The sequence below is a fragment of the Vipera berus genome (assembly GCF_964194415.1).
Source record: "Vipera berus genome assembly, chromosome: 7".
Taxonomy (NCBI): Eukaryota; Metazoa; Chordata; class Lepidosauria; order Squamata; family Viperidae; genus Vipera; species Vipera berus.
The window spans coordinates 16,007,463-16,029,155 of record NC_138209.1 but is presented as its reverse complement, the minus strand read 5'-3'; the positions used below and the strand labels follow the sequence as shown (position 1 = coordinate 16,029,155).

Here is a 21,693-nt window from a genome sequence, read left to right as displayed (position 1 = left end):
GAAAGAAAGAAAGAAAGAAAGAAAGAAAGAAAGAAAGAAGGAAGGAAGGAAGGAAGGAAGGAAGGAAGGAAGGAAGGAAGGAAGGAAGGAAGGAAGGAAGAAAAGTGGTAGCCTAGAGGGAATACCCACAGAGCAGCTAGTTAATCTGTTCATCTGTAATAGGCAGTGAAGATATCGGGGAAAAACAAATGACCACATGTCACTTTTAATGAGAAATCTTTAGAAATGTGCATGGAAATGGCTTTTGCTTCTACAAACATTGCAAAATATTGTCAGTGTTATCTTCCAAGTTATATACCGTGTTTTCCCGAAAGTAAGACCTTCCCTGAAAATAAGCCCTAGCTTGATTTTGGGGGGTGGACCTAATATAAGACCTACCCCCAAAATAAGCCCAGGTTTCGGGGGGAAGTGCGCCCCACACCTGCTTACCAGGCTTTCCATGAATCAACATATACTTCTATCTGCCGGGCCACTTCTTCTGAGGCATCCGCAGATAATCGCCCGGCCGCCCTGTTTAGGGTGACTCGCTCCCTCCTTAATCAAGAGGTGAGGGAGGAACCCTTGCAGTGTCGTGCCGAGGAGTTTAACCAACATCTGTCGGACAAAATCGCTCGGATTCGGACCGGGCTGGACTCTGACTGGGCAGAGTCTGACGATCAGGACACGGGCGGTCTTGTCGATATTACCTGGGAGGAGTTTGATTCTGTGACTCCAGAGGAAGTGGACAGGATTATGGGGAGGCTGAGCTCCACCACATGTTTATTGGACCCGTGCCCTTCCTGGCTGGTCTATGCAGCCCGGGAGAGGACACGAAGCTGGTTCCAGGCAGTTATATTGGCCTCTTTGAGTGAGGGTAGCTTCCCCGCCGTCTTGAAAGAGGCGGTGGTGAGGCCTCTCCTCAAGAAGCCTGCCTTGGACCCACCTGTGTTGAACAACTTTCGTCCGGTCTCCAACCTTCGCTTTCTTGCGAAGGTTGTTGAGAGTGTGGTGGCGCATCAGCTCCCTCTGGTCCTGGATGAAGCGGATTATCTAGACCCGTACCAATCGGGTTTCAGGCCCGGGTACAGCACGGAGACGGCATTGGTCGCGCTGGTGAATGATCTCTGGAGGGCTCGGGACAGGGGACATTCCTCTGTTCTAGTCCTATTAGACCTCTCAGCGGCTTTCGATACCATCGACCATGGTATCTTGCTGCGGCGTCTCAGGGGATTGGGAGTGGGAGGTACGGTTTTACAGTGGTTCTCCTCCTATCTCCGGGGACGTTCGCAGTCGGTGTTGACAGGAGGGCAGAGGTCGACCGCGAGGTCTCTCATTTGTGGAGTTCCTCAGGGGTCGGTCCTCTCGCCTCTCCTGTTCAACATCTATATGAAACCGCTGGGTGAGATCATTCGTGGTTTTGGAGTTGGGTATCATCAGTACGCTGATGATACCCAGCTTTTTCTTTCGACCCCAAACCACCCCAGTGATGCCCTCAACGTGATGTCCCGTTGCCTGGAGGCGGTTTGGGTCTGGATGGGGAGGAACAGACTTCAACTCAACCCCGACAAGACCGAGTGGCTTTGCATACCTTCATCCCGGGTCAATTCGGATATTCCATCTCTCTCTATGGGGGGTGAACTATTACCCCCCGTAGATAGGGCTCGCAACTTGGGAGTCCTCCTAGATTCACGGCTCACCTTGGAAGATCACATAGTGGCTGTGACTAGGGGGGCTTTTGCCCAGGTTCGCCTGGTGCGCCAGTTGCGGCCCTATCTAGGCCGGGATGATTTATGCACGGTCACTCACGCGCTCGTGACCTCTCGTCTGGACTACTGCAACGCTCTCTACATGGGGCTGCCCTTGAGGACCACCCGGAGGCTCCAACTGGTACAGAATGCAGCCGTGAGAGTTGTGTTGGGAGTCTCCCGATACTCCCATGTTACACCTCTGCTCCGTGAGCTGCATTGGTTACCAGTTGTCTTCCGGGTGAGATTCAAGGTACTAGTAATGGTGTTTAAAGCCCTACATGGCAGGGGTCCGGAGTACCTTAGGGAACACCTGCTGCCGGCATCAATCTCCCTTCGCCTTGTGCGTTCCCACAGAGAGGGCCTCCTCAGGGTGCCACCGATCAGAGAATGTTGATTGGTGGCCCCCAGGGGGAGATCCTTCTCTGTGGGCGCCCCGGAGCTATGGAATCAGTTACCGGTCGAGCTCCGGATGGCGCCCGATCTTCGCTCCTTTCGCCGCGATCTAAAAACATACTTGTTCGAACAAGCCGGCCTGGCCTGATGGGGGATTGGTGGGGTTTTTCTTTTTTACTGTCATTTTATTGGGGTTTTAATATGTATTGATTGTTTTAGTGGGCATGTATTTAATCCTTTTTTAATTTTTGTAATTCCGTATTTTTATTCTTGCCCTGTTCACCGCCCTGAGTCCTTCGGGAGAAGGGTGGTATAGAAATATTATTAAATTAAAAAATTAAATTAAAATTAAATCCCCTGGCCTGTATTTCACAGTCAGAGGCCTTTCCTTCCACCTGCAGCAAATAGTGTTTGTGTGTGCATTTGTATAGGTGTGTGTGTGTGGGGGTGGGTGTATGCTTTTATATTCTCGGTTTATTAAAAATGCACTCTTCAAATAAACTAGATTTTAATTTCAGTATGCCGGGTTTTTTTTAATTCATAAACTGCTCTGGGAAAAGATATATTTATTATCTCATACAGTGCTATTTTGCTGCTTCTCACAAAGCTCTTGATAGTTTTCTGTCTACTCTGAAGGTGTAGCGGAGCATTTATTGACCTAAAGAACATCTGGTGGGAGGTAAAAGGTATTTTTGTTTTTGAAATATGAGTACTGCTTTTCCTCTGTGACACCTACGAGGTTGCCCAATAAATCTTTTGAAATGTATTTGTAGTCCTCACTTCTTGTGGGTCAAAAATACAGACACACACAGAGGGACTCTGTGTGTGTGTGTGTGTGTCAATGTCAACTTACACTTGATTTTGAGCTTTGATTTGAATTTATTTTCTTTATTTCAACAGTCAGCAATATTTCAACAGTCCATAGTGTCCTCTAAAAATCACATCAATTGCAAGGTTCAGTGCAGGCACAATACTTCCAATCCCTTACTGATATTAAGTAAACGGAAGAGGACCAGAATAAAAAGAGACAGACAGACAGGCAGACCAGACAGACACACAAAGAGAAAGACACACAGACACTCATCCCTTTTCAGTTTTCCTGGAATAGTCTTAATTTGGGTAGGCTTTTCTTTGATCATTTTCATCTGTTTGGTGAGATGTTCAACCGCTTTATATTTACAAAAGGAGGCTGCTTTTGATGATGCTTTTCCTATTTCCTTTTTCCTATTTTTCTTTTTCTTATTTTCTCAAAAGCAAAAGGAGTTTATTTGGGGACAAATAAAAGCATTATTTGATTGAGAAACATAATATAGATCATTTGAGTTACAATGTTGCCATTAATGCTTTGATGGGCTGCCTGAGATATGTGGGTCCTTGGTGTTCAAGAAAAAAAGGTGTTCAAAAATTGGAGAAAGAAACAGTTAGGGGAACATAGAGTGCGGTTTAGAATAGTGCAGAGCATTCTGCAATGGTGTTTTTCGAGTTCCATGGGTGGCATTTAACTTTTTTTTTTAAATGGAAAAATACAAAATAAGAACAAAGAACATATACATTTGTAAAATGAATAAAAATAACAAAGGTAAAGGAGTTCTATGACATATAGGATACACAATATGTCCATTGAATTTATTTGAGTTAAATTTGCATTGACCTCAAATCCTCATATTCCGTACTACTTCTGCGTCCTCTGGCTGTACAACAGTTGGGTGGAGAGGGAGGAACAGATATTATAATGTGTAATGGGCGCAACAACATTATTTTATTGTCATCACAGGGCAATTTCTTAGAAATAAATTATTTCATAAATTCGACTGAGTTGAACAAATTGATAAAACTAGATAAATGGCCAAGTAAATTATATATTGTGGATGTGTAAATGCTATGCTTTCTGATTGAGTGTAAATGAATTGATTGCCACAGGAGAGTGTTTAATAGGCTGCTGTATGCACTATAGTAATTAGGCTTTAGTTAGTGTTTAATGAAGATTTAAATCTTGCCAAGACAAGCAAGGGCAAGATAAAGTGATTCTCCTACAATACCTTTGCTTTCCATGGAGAATGCAATTGACCTCATGTCACTATACAAAATGTGCTTGGCTGGGGCTGCTTTGACATATGCTTAGTAAAGATGCTAAAAACATTGGATGCTAAAATGCTGCCATTTTATTCATATCAGCACATGTTCCTCATGGAACACAACCCTTTTTGAGATTCCCTAGTGTTTTAGATTTTGCAGCAGAGAGGTTACAAATTTAACTCATTTTAGATGTCATTTACAGTATATAATTTTTCCAATGACAAATTCATACTGTACTCTCAACATCTGTACTGCCTTGAAAACAAAGTTATTGCTGGCAAACTGTATATCTGGATCAGTCCAAAAATATCAATGTTAATTGAATAAATGAATGAATGAATGAATGAACGAATGAACCTTTATTATCCAAGTACAACCATGTATACATTGAGATTGGCTGAGCCTCCCTTCGTGCCCCCACCCCCAACTCACAGTGACAACAAACAAATTGCTGCCTCAGTGAAGAACACAATGGCTCCATCAGATCTCTACTGTGAAATGCTCACCTGTTTTATAAGCAAGATAAAATAAGCAGTGAATTAATCTATTATAATGTAACTTCAAGGCTTAAAACTAAACCTTAAAATATCACTAAAAAAATATTAAAGCTCAGCCAAATGTTCATTGTAAAAAAATATTCTTTGAAACTGGAGACTGGAAATATACGAGAACTTTCCCAAAGTTTTGTCATCATTTTGTCATTATCCCTACCACGTGCTGTTTCATTACTTAAGGTTGCTGAATTTCAACATCAAAGTCAACATAGGTTTTGAATTCAACCCTAAAGCCCTTACAAAATTTGTTATCACATTTTTTTATAATATTTGTCTTGTTCCTCTCATTTATTCTGGATAGACATATCTACATTTTGGGGCCATGACCCTGTGCCATTCAAAAAACTTGCTCACCTTTTGCTTAAGCAGATCAGATAGTGAATGCATTATGGAACAGAAGAGGCAAAAGAAATATTTCTTTCATATATGTGGCTTTAAAATAGGGTTGGAGAACAGATATATTATAGGCTACAAGTCTTGAAACTTTGTGTTATATCTCCACATTATGGATACTATACTTCCAAATATCAGTTGCAGAGAAAAAAATGTAGAAGGGGTAAGTCTCCAGTTCCTGCTTCCAAAAGGATGTGGATTAAAATGTGCATGGTGGTTTTCACAGTTTTATACTTTTTGTAACTCATAATATTTGTCACTTTTTCAAATGCTTTGTGATGAATAAATGACACATTGGCTTAGCAATTTTCTTCTAGAAATGGATGGTTCTGATGAAAGGCAGGTTTTGGAGAAAAAGATTAAAATACCAATACAAGGGTGGATTTTTTGTTTTGTTTTTTTAAAAAAAATTGATTGATAAAGAAACAGTTTGAAATAAAAAAATATTTTCTATGTACATTCCATTCTGTATCCATATTAATCATCAGTTCTTTAAAAAACAATTCTATATGATGTTATAAAGTAATAATACAATTTCTTTTTTTTAAAAAAATGGAAACATGTTCTGTTCTTAGTATATGACTGGTCTTTCAATAAAATATTTTTCTTCCTGGCAGATTTGTCTATGTCATCTTTTTCCCCTCAAATAATATTTTTCATAAATCTATATATAAAAACAATTACCGTACTTGATATATTCTGCATAAAAGAAAGTCCATAATGTGGAGCATAGTAAAATGCTCTTAATTTTAGCATAATTTAGTCTGGTTAAAAGAGTGAGTTATGCTCTGTTAAACTGGGTTGACTGCTGCTGTCTTAAATCCATTGTTCAGTTCTATAGCACAAGAAGCTTGAGTTGTAAGGAAAGAGTTTTCATAGTAAACTGTTATTGCCTTTGAGCTGTATTCACCTGAGCCATAGGATAGATAAGGTGACTTCTACTGAAAACTTAAAAGAAAGGTCTAATCTTTTATATATATATATATATATATATATATATATATATATATATATATATATATATATATATATATATATATATATATATAATGTATGCATACAGTTGTTTTTTTTATATTATCCCGGTGTTTGACTATTTCTCTCTCTCTCTCTCTCTCTCTCTCTCTCTCTCTCTCTCTCTCTCTCTCTCTCTCTCTCGATTGCTAACAAAGAATTAAAGGGAGACTGATATGCATTTCAATCAGCCCAGGTTCGAATCTCAGAAGGGTATGGCTGACTGATGAAAACAAATAAGTTTGAAATGCATATCAGTCTCCCTTTAATTCTTTGTTAGCAATCTAATATATATATATATATATATATATATATATATATATATATATATATATATATATATATATATATATATATATATAATAAAGGGAACACAAGATAAGACATTCTACTATTAAATACAGTACATTGTGTTGTTTAAGTGTTCCCTTTATTGTTTTGAGCAGTATGTGTGTGTATATATATATATATATATATATATATATATGTGTGTGTGTGTGTGTGTGTGTGTGTGTGTGTGTGTGTGTGTGTGTGTGTGTAAAGTTAAAGTTAAAGGTTTCCCCGCACATGCGTGCTAGTCGTTTCCAACTCTAGGGCCTGGTGCTCATCTCCGTTTCAAAGCCGAAGAGCCAGCGCTTGTCCGAGGATGTCTCGGAACGCTGTTACCTTCCCACAATTTTTCATTTTAAAATAATTGCAGTATCAGAACTTATTGTAACAATCACTGAAATGTAGTAACAAACAGAAAACAGATTAACCCACTGGGATTTTTAAAATAACAGAAAATATGGGTAATCAGAATCCATCATTCCTTGCACTGAAAATGCATACGAGCAGCTTGAGCATTACACAGTCTTGTCAGTCCATTACAAGACCAAGATTGAATTATCTTCTATCAATTTTCACTCAAGCCAATTTCAAAAGCTGCTGCACAGTTCACCTACCTGACTAATCCTCTTGGAGCAAAATATATGCAATGCCCATCACACAGCGCCTATTACAAATCTCAAAAGTACACAGTTGATTGCAATCTTAGTCTGCCAAGAATTTTAGATGGGACTGAAAATGAAGTATCTTGTAGTATTCCAATCAGGACACTGGAAGAAAGACTGAGATCTATCTGTCTGTCCATCCATCTCAAATTCTTCCCTACACTTGATATCTTCAGTCTGGAAATATCTCTCACACACATACCTAAAAAGTGCATACACAAATAAACCAGAAACAGCTAAGCATAGCAGGTTAGGCCTGTTGATCATACTGATCTTAAGCAATTTAACGTCTGAGTTCTGGGCTCACATTTTCCCTTGTAAAGAGATGAAAGAAAGCTCAATTGCAAGATCGTACAGAGATAGGGACCTGGATACTAAAAATTAGGGAAAGGAGAAAGTTGAAGGGAGAAAAAAAATTAGTATAGAGGGCCCATATTTGCTTCACTGCTTTTCTTTTGTTCCAAGTATGTAGGTACCTTTTAAAAAAAGAAAAAAAAGGAAAAACAAAATGGTGCTTTGCTAGAAGAGCTTAGCACTACTGTTCCAGTTTAAATGTTTTGTGACAGATACCCTGCCTACGTAATTTAGAAATATAGCTTTTTTTACTGGGAGAGTCACTTTCAACTGGCAGAATCTCCACAAATGCATGAACTGGACTGTTGAAGACAATTGCCCTCTAGTATAAAAGATAATGCCTTGGCCCCATTTTCTTATATACAGATTGTCCTTGACTTATGACCACAACTGAGTCCCAAATTTATGTTGCTAAGTGAGACATTTGCTAAGTGAATTTTGCCCCGTAGTACAGCTTTTCTTGCCACAATTGTTAAATGAATCACTACAGTTGTTAAGTTAGCAACATGATTGTTGAGTAAGTCTGGCTTCCCCATTGACTGCTTTTCAGAAGGTCACAAAAGGGGTTCTTGTGATCCTGGGACATGGCGACCATCATAAATATGAGTTAATTGCCAAGCATCTGAACATCAGTCACATGACCATGGGGATGCTGCAATGGTCATAAGTGTGAAAAATAGTCATAAGTCACTTTTTTCTGTGCCGCTGTAACTTTGAACTAAATGAACTGTTGTAAGTCAAGGAGTACTTGGGCACAATTTTAAAATGTTTTAAGAGGGTTTGGGCAATACACAACACAGTATGCATATATTATATTCTCTTTCTTCTATTTCTTTGCCAAATCTTTTACCTTTCACGTTCTGCTCAACCAAATAGATTTTACTCAACCTACTCTTACCCTTAACTATGAATATATTCCTTAAAAGATCAAGCACATTTTATTATGGAATAGGCGACTATACTGGAAATGAAATTGAAAAGCAGTGAGGAACTGCAATATCATAAAGGTTTAATCTGCAGCTGAACATGCACCAGTTAATAAACAGCACATCAAATCCAAGCCTTCAATGCATCTGCCAGAAATTTAGCAGTCCATGAAATATGCAGATTTTAAGCTATTTTCTCTTGCAATCAGGAAAATAGGAAAGGACAACCTTATCATCGTGTTGCTTCAAGATCCAAACATCCAGAGGAGCTTTATTCACCAGGGCATAATTTTTGATCATAAAACGTTCGTCAAAAGAAACCCCGATAACCTTCAAATATACTGTTGCCCCACAAATGTCATTTACTCTACAGCCTGTTACTCAGGGCTGAAAGCCTATTGTGTTCTGCTGGGGCTAACTGCCTTATGTTCTTATGCATTCAAGGTATGGTTAAAAAAATATAGAAAGGATTCAATTAGCATTCCATTGAATTACTTGAATCATTATTTCTTTGTTCATAAAATGAAAGAGGCAAAAAAAGCAGCATTACATTTGAAGTACAATGAACTTGAACTGCTGAAATTTTCCATTATTTATAGAAAGGTATCCTATAAAAAGAATTACTAAATGAGTACATCAAGCCTCCGCAGTGGGTTTTGGCATGCAAGTCATTACAAAACATTGGCTAAACTGATTGTATCCAAAAGCACAGGAAATTCATTCAGAAAGTAGTACAGGATAGGTTTCCAGATGCATTCAAAGCCAAGTGTCCCTTTGGGACATGAGCCAGGTGTGTGATGCAGATCAGATCCAATCTTGTGCTATGCAAAATAGAGTTTTTCAGGAAGCCTCAAGAGTTGAAAGTCTCCAAGGAATTCTCTCTCCCAACTCTCACTAAAGCCTCCTTTTCTTATTGGCCCATTATTCTACTCTAAACTCACAGATTCTAGCATTATGTCAGGGCTGCCTCTGATTAATTCCTAGGAAAGAAAACCCTTGATTCCACAGATTCAGAGAAAAGTAGTGGTGGGATTCAGCCAGTTCACACCACCTCGGCAGAACCGGTAGTTAATTTTTTGTTGCCCAGGCCCAGAGTGGACTTCTGGAAGCGGCATCCACACAGAGAACCAGTTGTTCACATATTTGAATCCCACCACTGGAGAAAAGGTACTTTTATTAAGAATGAACTGAATGCAGCAAAAGTCAGGTAAGGTCTGATGCAAAAACACGCGAAAAGACAAATTGAAAATAACTCCAGAGCCCATGCTCTCACTAGTCAAGAAGGAGTCCAATCATCAGCCAGGAGATATTTTGGGAATGTCTCTGGTCCAGCTGCTTTGTGTCACCTTCATGCATGCTGTTCCCCAGAGGATTGGCCTTGATGAGGTTAACCAACCCAAGCTGGCCTCTCTGAATCCAAGCCTCCTCATTGGTTCTCAGAAAGTCCACTCTCATACCTCCTGCACACTTTGCCTCCCAAATGCCCATTGCTCCCTCCCTCCCCATTTCCATGGCACCTGCCAGCAAGCTTGAAAAAAAGTGGTGATGGCCAGGCCGACACATCATTCTGACATTATTAAGATGGAAGTATTTAACATAAGTCCACTGACCAATTCAATTTTGAAGTCTGCAAGAGGAAAACCTTTGTGGGTAAAATTATACATATGTACAATTTTATGTATGCATAATTTTATGCATGTATGTACAATTTTATGTATATAAAATTTTATACATATTTGAATAGAGACAAGGATGTTGCAAAATCCTAGTTGTATAGTCCTGGTTGTACAGAAGTTCTGCATGGTTGTTTTTAAATTGCTGTCTTGAGAAGATTAACATCCAGCGCAGAAAACTGGTGTTACTTTGAGGTGGGATGGGCTGTGTATGCTCGCTGTAATGTATTGGGCTTTGTCTTGTTAAGGAAACACCACGTGGGTTTATTGCTGGAAGGTTGCTTAAGCAGGGAAGCTGGCTAATGGCTCCCAGCTCCTCAGACAACCCGTCTCTAGCGCCACCATTGGCTGCCTCTAGGGCAGCAATAGGATGCTTTAAACCTATTGGCCACCGCCTAGAGGCCAGGGTATAATTTTTTATTATTATTTTAATTCCATTTATATCCCGCCCTTCTCCGAAGACTCAGGGCGGCTTACAAGCTTAGCAGTAGCCTTCATTCTATGTATATGCCTGCTTATTAGGGCTTTCACACATACCCCAAGCGGCATTATTACAAAGTCAGCTTATTGCCCCCAACAATCTGGGTCCTCATTTTACCTACCTCGGAAGGATGGAAGGCTGAGTCAACCTTGAGCCTGGTGGGATGCGAACCTGCACTAATTGCAGGCAGCTGGTGTTACTTAAGGAGGCATTAGCCCACTGCTCCACCAAGGCTCTTAATTGCTGCATTTGCAGCCCTTTTTCTCAGTTCAGATCCTGCAAGCAATAAACTATGATCTTTGCTGAACTCACTAACCTCATCTCGTCATTGAAGCAATGAACCCAGTATCTAACCCAGTACCTAGCATTTGATAGTCCAAATTTAAGAATGCCTGCCTAGAGCTATGTAATGCCTTACTTGGCTTTCTGAAATGAGAAACATCTTTAGATTATCCCTGCATTTTTAGTTTCACTCAATTCATATTTTATATTTTCAGTTCTCTTCTAGAATGCTAAAAAAATCAGAAAGCTGTAATGCTAAAGGAATATATGGTAAATGCTGAAATCCACCATGGCTCAGTGAAATAGCAAAGCATTTGGCTAAAGAAATCCCATGTTTAGTTCACGTAATTTTCTGTTACCTTGGAGTGCTGCAGTCAATCAAACAATAGGGTTTAAATGGGCCAATAGTCTGACTCAGCAGAAGACAATGCCAAGGGAAGTCAAGAATTAAGCAGCCAATAAAACCCATCCCCAAAGATGATTTGAAAAACTTTTTAAAAAGTGTAACAGTAAAAAAAATAAAACTTCCCCCATTGAAATTTAGTGTTGGGGCACATTCCTAAAACTCTCTGTGAAAGCAAGTGTGACTTTCCAATTTATGAGATCAGAGCTTCAAGCTGAAAGAGCTAAAACTTTGAAGTGTTTGAAAGTCAAAAGTTTGCAGAAGCTTTGGAGAACGTTTCCTTTGCTAAGCCCACTGAAGGGAATAAAGATTTATTTAGATATAAGCCAAGCCTCAGATGGCATTGAGCTTTCCACAGCTGCTCCATGACTAATACGGTGAAGCAAGGGACAAGATAGTTAATGATATATGATAGCCTAAATTTTGGGAAGAAAGCAGATCCCTAAACAGAAGAACAGCTAGAAATTTAGAAAATACAAGTGCCCACATAACAGATATTTTTAATCTCATCTACATTTCACAGGTTTGAGAAGAAATAGCTATTTCTAGACCGCCCATCTAAAATTTGCTATTTTCAATTTTCCAAATCGAAACAAGTGTAGAGCATAAGGAAGATGACTTTGATGAAGTTATGAAGGATTTATCACCTGGCAAGAGGACATGAAGCTTTTTTTAAAGTCCAGAATGAGATGATATTTGGAGGTAGCTCAGTCTCTAATTTTAGAAGGAAGTAGAGATGCAATAAAATTGATCTTGCCAGATTCTGTTACTCAAGCTATTTGAATAAAAGTACTTTTAGCCTTTCTATGAAATTGATTTTCTGGATTGGTCTACCTAGTCAGGCAGACAACAATTGCTTTGGTAAAGCTGATCTTAGAAGAGAATATGTGTGGCTCAGGGTTTAACTGGAGAATTCTTGATATCCTCTGAGCTTGTTATTTTCTTGCAGACATTTTGTTACTTTAACAATTCAGTGATCGAAGATGCTACTTAAAGATGTTCAGGTAATGAAACATCTGTAAGCAAACAAACAAGTGGAGAAAGCACCCAGGATTCAATAATGTTTATTAAGGAATTTAGGAGCCATGGTGGCACAGTGATTAGAATGTAGTATTGCAGGCTAACTCTGCATTCCCACCGCCAGGAGTTCGATCCTGACTAGCTCAAGCCTTCCATCCTTCCGAGGTCAGTAAAATGAAGACCCAGATTGTTGGGGACAATATGCTGACTCTATAAACCCTGCTTAGAGAGTGCTCTTATAAACATAATGGCTATTGCTATTGCTAATGTTTCTTCTTGTTTTCTGACTAGAAGTTCTTTGCATGTTTTTTTTTTCAAAAAGCCATTTGGCCACTTCATCTTTAAATTCAACATCTCTCGCTCCTCCAATCATCCAATTTTGGAATTCTGATTGATTTGTGAAATGAATATTGTGTATTTTTAGATATGACGGGCTAGACATGTATGAATGCAACTGACGATGGGCTACCCTTTTGTATTGAAAAAATCCAGATGACTATTAAATGACAGCAATGGTATGAAGGAAATATCAGTTCATCCACAATTTTGCTTCTTCCATATGGATGTGCATTTTCCCTTTTTTTAAAAAAAGAATATTACAGTAGAAACATTGCTGTGCACTTTCTGTTATTTATTTAATCAGCACAAAGCACCTTGTGTAATGCACACGAACTGCTTGGCTTAGCTGTATAAGAGCAGAATTGCTTTTCAAGTGGAATTGTTTAAAAATAAAGATGTGCTTATGCTGAGAAATATATAATATAGATGTACCTATTCTGAGCATTAATATTTATGGGCTTCTATACCTCTGAATAAAGTAAATTGAGACAATATCTATGTATAGCTAAACTGCAAGGAGTTGGGATCAATAACTTTGTTTTTGCTATTATTTTTAATTGTAAAAATTGTATGTAAATCTGGAGTCCTTTTCACTGTTCTCAGAAGCAAAAGAAGAAATTGACCAATATTATGTAGAAAAAAAATGGGTCAAAGATTTGGGGTTTGAAGTGGTTGACTTCGTTTCAAGCACGGACATTTAATTTCATGTTTGATGACCTGCTGTATTCTACATTTTATAGCTAAAGCTTGGCTAGAAGAGTGAAAGAAAATCTGTGCTGTAATGTTATGCTTTTTTTCGCTCAAGAGCAAGGAACATTTACAACATGGAATATGCTTATGTTTAAAGAAAAATCGTCATCAGGGTCCAGTCCAAGCTGGGAATAGACAACATGGAGACTGCTTTAGAAAGAAGGTTGCAGTTTATTGAAGAGCAGAGCCAGACATAAATAAAGCTCTGGAAAACCTAACCACATGTTGCTGGGAGTGGTGGGTTTTTATACCTTCTTGGGCTTTTGAGGTTGTTTCCTGTTCCTGTGGCATGAACTTTGAGCTTTCTGGTATTCTGATGGTGGTGGGTTAATCCTATCATGTCCTTAAGGTCATGAGTTTGGATGCGGTATGTAGATTTTAAGGGGTCTTTGTCTTTCTAATTTCAACAGCTTCTAGCTTCCTGGCTCCAACCTTTCCAAATAGGATTGTCGAATTTGCATTTATAAAAGGTGGTTTCCTGAGTTTCTACTGGCGGCTATTAAGAAAAACTGGGCCTGCTTTTCTGGTTTTAAGATCCCTTGGGGAAATATATTCTGTCTTTTAATATTCCCCAAAATATTTGTTTCTCTGGGGGGCTGACTTCCCAGACTTGTCACTGGGCCATATTTTTAAGATCATTGAAACAGAGTCAGGAGGTAGAGCTAAGTCAATGCAATGTATCACCAACTATACCCTCAGCAATTTTATCCTTTAAAGGATTTTATGGTGGATTCAATCACAGCTGTGACATGTAGTTGAAGCAAATTCATTTAATCTGGATCACAGTACAGATAATGACTACATATAAACAAGGCTGAAAACAAGAAGGTGTCTCCTGATTCTCTTCCCAAAGGTGTTTCTTTTTTTAAAGGCAATTGGACTGTCTTTGCTTTTCATTGAAGACGTTTCACTTCTCATCCAAGAAGCTTCTTCAGCTCTGTCTGAAGAAGCTTCTTGGATGAGAAACACAACTTGTTTAAAGGGAAAAAAAAAACAGTTACCTTTTGAAAAGGCATCTTTGGAACAATCATGACCTGGCTGACTAAGAATCTCCATAGACACCTGATTCTCATTTTTTTTCATGACTACAGAAAGGGGAAAATGCAGATGTTCTTCTCTTATTTGTACAAATATGCATTTTCTTTTTCTAAAACCATAATTCCTGTCATTCCAGATGTGCATATCATTCCAATCAATATTGGAATGATTTGAATTTAATACTGGAAGGAAAAATTCTGAAAGGCAGGAGAGCATGCACAGAGCTATAATAGTGATTATTCAGCTTGACTGAAAGTTGTTTTAAATACAGTACTAAGATTTACAAAAACCACTCAGATATATTTAAGAACATGAAAGCAAGAACAAATATTGATTAACAAATAAACAGAACTGCAATGAATAATAAAGGAGCTGTAATCAATCCAGTTAAAAATAAAGCCTGCAGTATTTTGAACAGTCTATTATTATTCTCTCAATTCCCACCTCTGATGCTCTGAGCAAGATCCAGCTCATTGTTTCTAAAGTTACAAAGCTGAACCTTTTATACTTCTCAGCCCTCCGCTTCCATTTGGTTCAATAAAAGTCAGAGGGCAAGGAGATACATTTACAAAGCAACTGATAACAATACAGCCATAACTTATTCACTTAAAAACAGCTTACACTGCTTTAATGAAATACATTCAGGAAAAAACAACAACACAATGCTGGCATTTGGGGCAAGAATACAATATATGATTGAGCTAAAAGGTTATATTGAAGCACTTTCAATTACATATTTTGACTTTATGGAACAGTGTACTAGAGATGCAAAAATACATAAAGGGATCACCATTGGTTAAACAGAAAGACACAGACACACAAAAATGTGAAGGTCTCAGTTTTGATGCCTAATACCTTTATATACCTCCGCCCAGTACGCTCCCACAGAGAGGGCCTCCTCAGGGTGCCACCGGTCAAAGAATGCCGACTGGTGGCCCCCAGGGGGAGGGCGTTCTCTGTGGGCGCGCCGGAGTTATGGAACCATCTTCTGCCCGAGCTCCGGATGGCGCCTGACCTCCGCTCCTTCCGGCGCGATCTCAAAACCTACCTTTTTGAACAAGCTGGCCTGGCCTGATGGGATGGGGTTGGGTTTTATAAATCGGTTTTAACTTTTTAATGTGTACTAATTTATTCATGGGCATTGTTGTTTAATCGCTTTTAATTTTTGTATCTTGTTTTTTAATATGTATTGCCCTGTTCACCGCCCTGAGTCCTTCGGGAGAAGGGCGGTATACAAATTAAATTAATAAATAAATTAATTAATTAATAATATATAAAATAGGAGCTAAGAAGATCTCTGCTTCTGATCCTTGGAGACTTATATTTAGTCAGAAAGGAAAATACTATACTATATAGTGTTATATGTTGACCTTATATAATCCAGTTTCTAAGTCTCAGGAAATGCTAGATACTATTTTTTGTTTGTTTCTATCATTCTTTCTATAAATAAGAGTTAATTTTATGTCTGAAGCCACTCCATAGGATTTGATTCAGAGTACAGAGTACAGATTACAACTATTCATTTACATTGGCTCTGAAAAAAGTGACATGATTGGTTTTCACGGTTATGACTGTTGCAACTTCCCCTTGGTCATGTGATCAATATTTGGGTGTTTGGCAACTGGTATATATTTATGACATATGTAGTGTCTCGAGGTCATGTGATCTCTACATGTAATCTTTCCACTTTGCTTCCAAGAAGCAAAGCCAAAGGTGGATTTTCTTAAGGACCACCTGGTTCACTGCAGTCATTCACTTAACAACTGTGGCGAGAAAGATTGTGAAATAGGGAAAAAACTCATTTAACAATTGTCTTGCTTAGCAACATAAATTTTGGGCTCAATTGTGGTTGTAAGTCAAGGAGCTTCTGTACTTTAAAAAATTTGACTTTGGTTTTCATAACCACATAGAAACTAGATTATTTTATCATAATCCCAAAACTGCCAAATGAGAGATAACCCCCGCCCCCCAAAATTAATGTTTTAAAACTCTGCAACATTATCATGTCACCTTCTGTAATGGTATGTGGGAATGACTTTCGGATTCAGGAAAAATAGTCAGAGAACAGACAAAGGTATCTCAGTACACAAAAGCAGATGGAGAAACGTTTCAGAAAACTAGGACCCTCTCTAGTTTTGCTGGAAAGAAAAGGGAAAGGAAGTGAGGAATACATTCAGATTTGCAAGATTTTATTAACATAACTTTGCCATAAAGATAAAGCTAGTATTCATTTTTGTGCTTTTTATCCTATGTATTTCACAGAGCTAACAACTTCCACTAAAGCACTAAATCTGGTCTGCAAAAATCTGGATGATAACTAGAGAACAAGAGAGAGCTTGCTTCCATCTAGTCATTATCCAGATTTTTGAAGCCCAGCAATAATAATAATAATAATAATAATAATAATAATAATAATAATAATAATAATAATAATAATAATAATGATGATGATGATGATGATGATGATGATGATGATGATGATGATGATGATGATGAAGAAGAAGAAGAAGAAGAAGAAGAAGAAGAAGAAGAAGAAGAAGAAGAAGAAGAAGTTGGAAGGGACCTTGGAGGTCATCTAGTCCAACCCCCTGCTCAGGCAGGAAACCCTATACCATTTCAGGCAAATGGCTGGCCAGTCTCTTCTTAAAAACCCTCAGTGTTGGAGCATTCACCACTTCTGGAGGCAGGTTGTTCCACTGGTTAGTTGTTCTAACTGTCAGGGTGATTGCCTTGATGTCCCTCAACCCCCTTGTTAAGGAAAAAACTACACCATACTGTGTTATGCTAAGGGATTATTTTAATTTCAAAAGGTATTGCATTTTTATACTATAGATACCTGTTTGCTTCCTGAGATCACTTTTATTATTTATTTATTTTAATATTTTCCAATTCACAAGGAGGAAAAAAAAACACTAACCACTTTCATAACTGAAGTTTCATAAATCAAGCGAGGAGTATTAACCACGCATCTTGAGATCTCTGTGAGAGAAGAAGAAGCCTTAGGGTATCATAATAATTTACACAAGGAGATTAAAAAAGGATGACCACTTATTCAAAAAAGGCAGACAGCCATCTGTGCAATAAAATACCTTTCCTGCAAAACTCTATAGAGAATGTCATAAGGTCTTGTTTATAATTATATATAAGACAATTGTTCTATTAAAATAAGGAATGGGTTGTTGTGTAAACTGCAGGCAAAGAAGATGCTGCTTAAATAAGGCATCAGCAATAATATTTCATTAGTAAGAAAAAAAGATAGGCTCAACCACTTTGGTTTTGTTTTCATCCTATTCATTTCTTAAGTATTATTAAATTTCATTCAAAAGCACGGCATGTAGCAACTAGTCACAAAGAAAACATCTCTTCCTCCTCCTCCTGGGTCTATTGTAGAAAGACCTACTTAAAACCCCCAAATTAAACTCTGTGAAAACCTAAATTACAGTCTTAGGAACAAACAAACGGTACCATATATTTTCATCATAGTATAATAGACAAATTGCCACACTTCCCCTAGCAGAAATATCAAGTGAGCCACATTTGCTATAACTGCACAATGATAACTGTAAAAACCATAAGTTCAAAAAACAAAACAAAAAAACAGACAAGCTTTATTCACAGGAGCCTACTTTGTTTTCTTCGGTTTTCTTGCACAGTGCAATATAATATCACAAAACATCAGGAGTGGATTCAAATTTAGACACACTTAAACTACAATTATTGTGATCACTGGGACTTATAATAGTTGTTACCAATTCTCATTGTTTTCAATGGAATATATATATATATATATATATATATATATATATATATATATATATATATATATATATATATATATATTCATAATGTAGAATACTAGAAAGTGGTGCTATGTATCTGAATACACAAATCAATAATGATTTTTGCTATAGAAAGTTGAAATTCTTAAATGTAGTTACTTCAACAACACTTAATCACTAATCTCTTTGAGCCACTGTCATGTATGCAAAACAATGATCAGTCAGTTATGTATAACTGCACTTGAACTTTATTGATACCTTGGAAAAGTGGCAGGACAGAACAAATCCTCACCATTTTTGGACAAATGTAACTTTGTAACTCTTCCAAATTTTATTGACAAGAGGCTTATTCTAAACTGAGCAAGCTCACCAATTCCTACCTCTCTTCTTACACCATCATAGTATGGATAAAATAAGTGTGCAAATTCATTCAGGTTAAGAAGCCTTAAAATCATATTTTTCACTCATCAGAATACACTGGCATTAGACCAAACTACATATTGTGGCACCTAAGAGGAAAAACAAAGCTCTGCCCTCAATTTTTTTGGGGGAACAATCATGTTCAATCATTTTCTACAGGCTAAAAGAGCTCATTCTGTCAGATGCCTCAAAGTCCCCTAATTAATTATTATGATTAAAACCAAAATTGGCTGCTCCAAGTCACTGTCATTTAAGAATAAACATTTCATCCATCTGACAGACTCTACAGAACACAACAAAATGCTTCCCATGTTCATCGCTCACTCCTAAGTGGGACTTCATTTGCAAGAATTTCAAGTGTCACCAAAACACAACAAGGAAACAAATTAGCCTTGGAAACTCTACCTTCTTGAACTGCTTGAAATGGGTTGTTGCCATCCACAAAAGTCACAGAGATGGTGATTTTCTCGGTTTGTAAGATTTCATCATTTTGATTGAGATCAGAAACTGCCATGCGAAACACTTCCTCATCCTTTTTTGCAGATTCATCGAATATTGCCCCTAAAAAAGAGACAGAAGATAAATGGTCAGTATGAGGGAGAGAGAAAATTCAGAGCAGAGACATTCAGGACATAGCACTTGTGCCCACATTCAGAGGATTCATTAGCAGTCATGTTGTAGACAGTGCTTTTTTTGTAAAACAAAAAGGTGCCGGAACTCACACATGTCATACAACCCGCCTTGCCTACCCTACAAGGTTCCATCCAAAAAAGGTGCCGGAACTCCATTCTGAGCATTCTATGAGAAAAAAAGCCCTGTTTGTAGACATTCATAAACTCAGAGAACAGGAGGAGAATCCTCATCTCCTATCTTCTTCCATCTTCAGTATGTCTACATACCTACACAATTCAATGCACCTTTGCCTAGTAGCCTTCTGAAGCAGGAATTCCTAATGGGCTGTTGTATAAGTTTCATCTACCTTTAGCCACTGCAATCTGTTTAGTTTCTTTGCTCTGGGTTACATTTTGATCAGTAGCCAGGTGATGCTATAACATAAACAAGCTCAAGGTTCTTGGATGATAAAAATCTACTCAGGCATTTTTATTATAAGGGTCGAAATATTCCCCATTACATTCATAGTAGCACCTGTCAACATGGTTAAATAATAAGTTGTGATAATTCTGCAATATCTGGAGCACTGCTTATTCCTCATGCTTCCTCTAGATGAGGGGTAGGCAACCTTGGCTCTTTTATGACTCATGGACTTCAACTCCCAGAATTCCTGAGTCAGCTATGCTGACTCATGAATTCTGGGAGTTGAAGTCCATGAGTCATAAAGGAGCCAAGGTTGCCTACCCATGCTCTAGATCATGGAACAGAATAATAAGCAGTATCCACAGACTTCTTTAGGATTGGTAAGTGATATAAATCCAGATCTGGGATTTCATAGAATTGTAGGGTTAGAAGGGACTTTGGAGGTCTTCTAGTTCAGTACCCTGTCCTTAGCATGAGATGTTGTATCATCCCAGAGAAATGGTTGTCCAATCCTTTCTCAAAGTCTCCAGCCATGGTGCACCCACAACTCCAGGAGGCAAGGTATTTCATTGGTTAACATCAGGAAATTTCTCCTGAGTTCCAGATTGGATCTCTCTTTACCAAGTTGTCACCCATTGCTTCATGTCCTACCCTCAGGAGCTTTGGAAAATAGGACAAGAAGTAACAGGCAGAAGCTCACTGGAATTTGAACCACATTAATCTCAAGTCCAGATATACTGAATGAGTATCTGTCCTTGCCCTAATTTCATTTGCATTTCTAATTTTTGATATAGTTGAACAAAAATTATGACACAAAACCTTCCTTTGTCCTAATTTCATTTGCATTTCAGATCCTTGATACTTTTTCATAAAGCTGTGACACAAAGCCTTTATTTTGAGCATTAGGAGATGTAAAACAACACTTATTAAATTCACATTTCATCATGGCCAAGGAATTTGTTATGAAACATTGGGTTGTATTCAAGGTATTTCAGGACAAAATAAGGAATATATATCTCACAATGCAATAATTTATGAAGATTTGCTGAAATTAGTATATGGATTGAGCCAAGAGATTGAAACAACAGCACAAAATATCATTATTTCCTCCTACAGAAATGATAAAATAGCGGTAACAAGGCACTGTGACTGGCAACTTCATCAAGACCCTACATAGCCAGGTAAAAAGTACACTTCATGACAATATAATTACAGTAGACCCTATCTGTCTACTAGCTATTCCAATCTAAGTAATATGAAATTCAGTTTCTCTTGAGTCAAGCAAAACTTTTTATCACTCAATAATAAAAATGATATCTCAGCAATGATCATATTGTCCAAGAATTCTCTCTCTCTCTCTCTCTCTCTCTCTCTCTCTCTCTCTCTCTCACACACACACACACACACACACACACACACACACGCACACGTCCAAGAAGTCCACACATGTGTAAATTGGTGTAGTTGGAAAACATTGCCCTAGACCAGGGGTGTCAAGCTGCTCGTCCATGGGCCAGATGTGTCATGCCGAAACTGCCTACTCCATTGCTGGCAATGGAGAAAAAGTTGCGATATGTCACAACATGTCATGTGATGTTGCGAGTTTGACACCCCTGCCCTCTAGTCCTACCAAACAATAGCCTGGTTCAGGAGCATCCTTTGTTTATTAAATTTATTTGTGCCCTCCCCCCTCCAGCACTTCAGGTGACTCTGAGCGGCTTACGTCAAGATAAAAATTCAACTATTATAAATTTAAAAATGGATTAAAATTACAAAAAATTAAAGCAAGCTTTAAAAAGCTTTTCTTTAATTGTGAAATGAATCCTTTTTTTTATTGTCTTTACAGCTCATTACATAACTTTTATGCATGAACTGCTTGCATATGTTACCCTATTATATTGGATGATCAATTTCGTACATTGGCTTGGATCCTGAATAATGTAACAGGCCTATGTAAAGTGGTGTAGATTAACTTGATGAAGTGACTCAGACCATGGAAGCCAAAGAATCAGCCAGTTTACCTTAACAAAAACAGTTTGAATAG

The 21,693-nt window shown here is 38.1% G+C and overlaps 1 protein-coding gene across 2 annotated transcripts in view; it reads right to left on the bottom strand.

Annotated features, from left to right (window-relative positions):
- The window catches only part of GRID2 (glutamate ionotropic receptor delta type subunit 2), a 1,115,417-nt gene that overhangs the window by 823,554 nt on the left and 270,170 nt on the right, over window positions 1-21,693 (bottom strand). For both annotated transcript variants that reach the window (XM_081332056.1, XM_081332057.1), the window contains exon 2: window positions 19,020-19,175. In XM_081332056.1, the coding sequence (XP_081188182.1) occupies window positions 19,020-19,175 (156 nt within the window). The remainder of the gene's footprint in view (window positions 1-19,019; window positions 19,176-21,693) is intronic.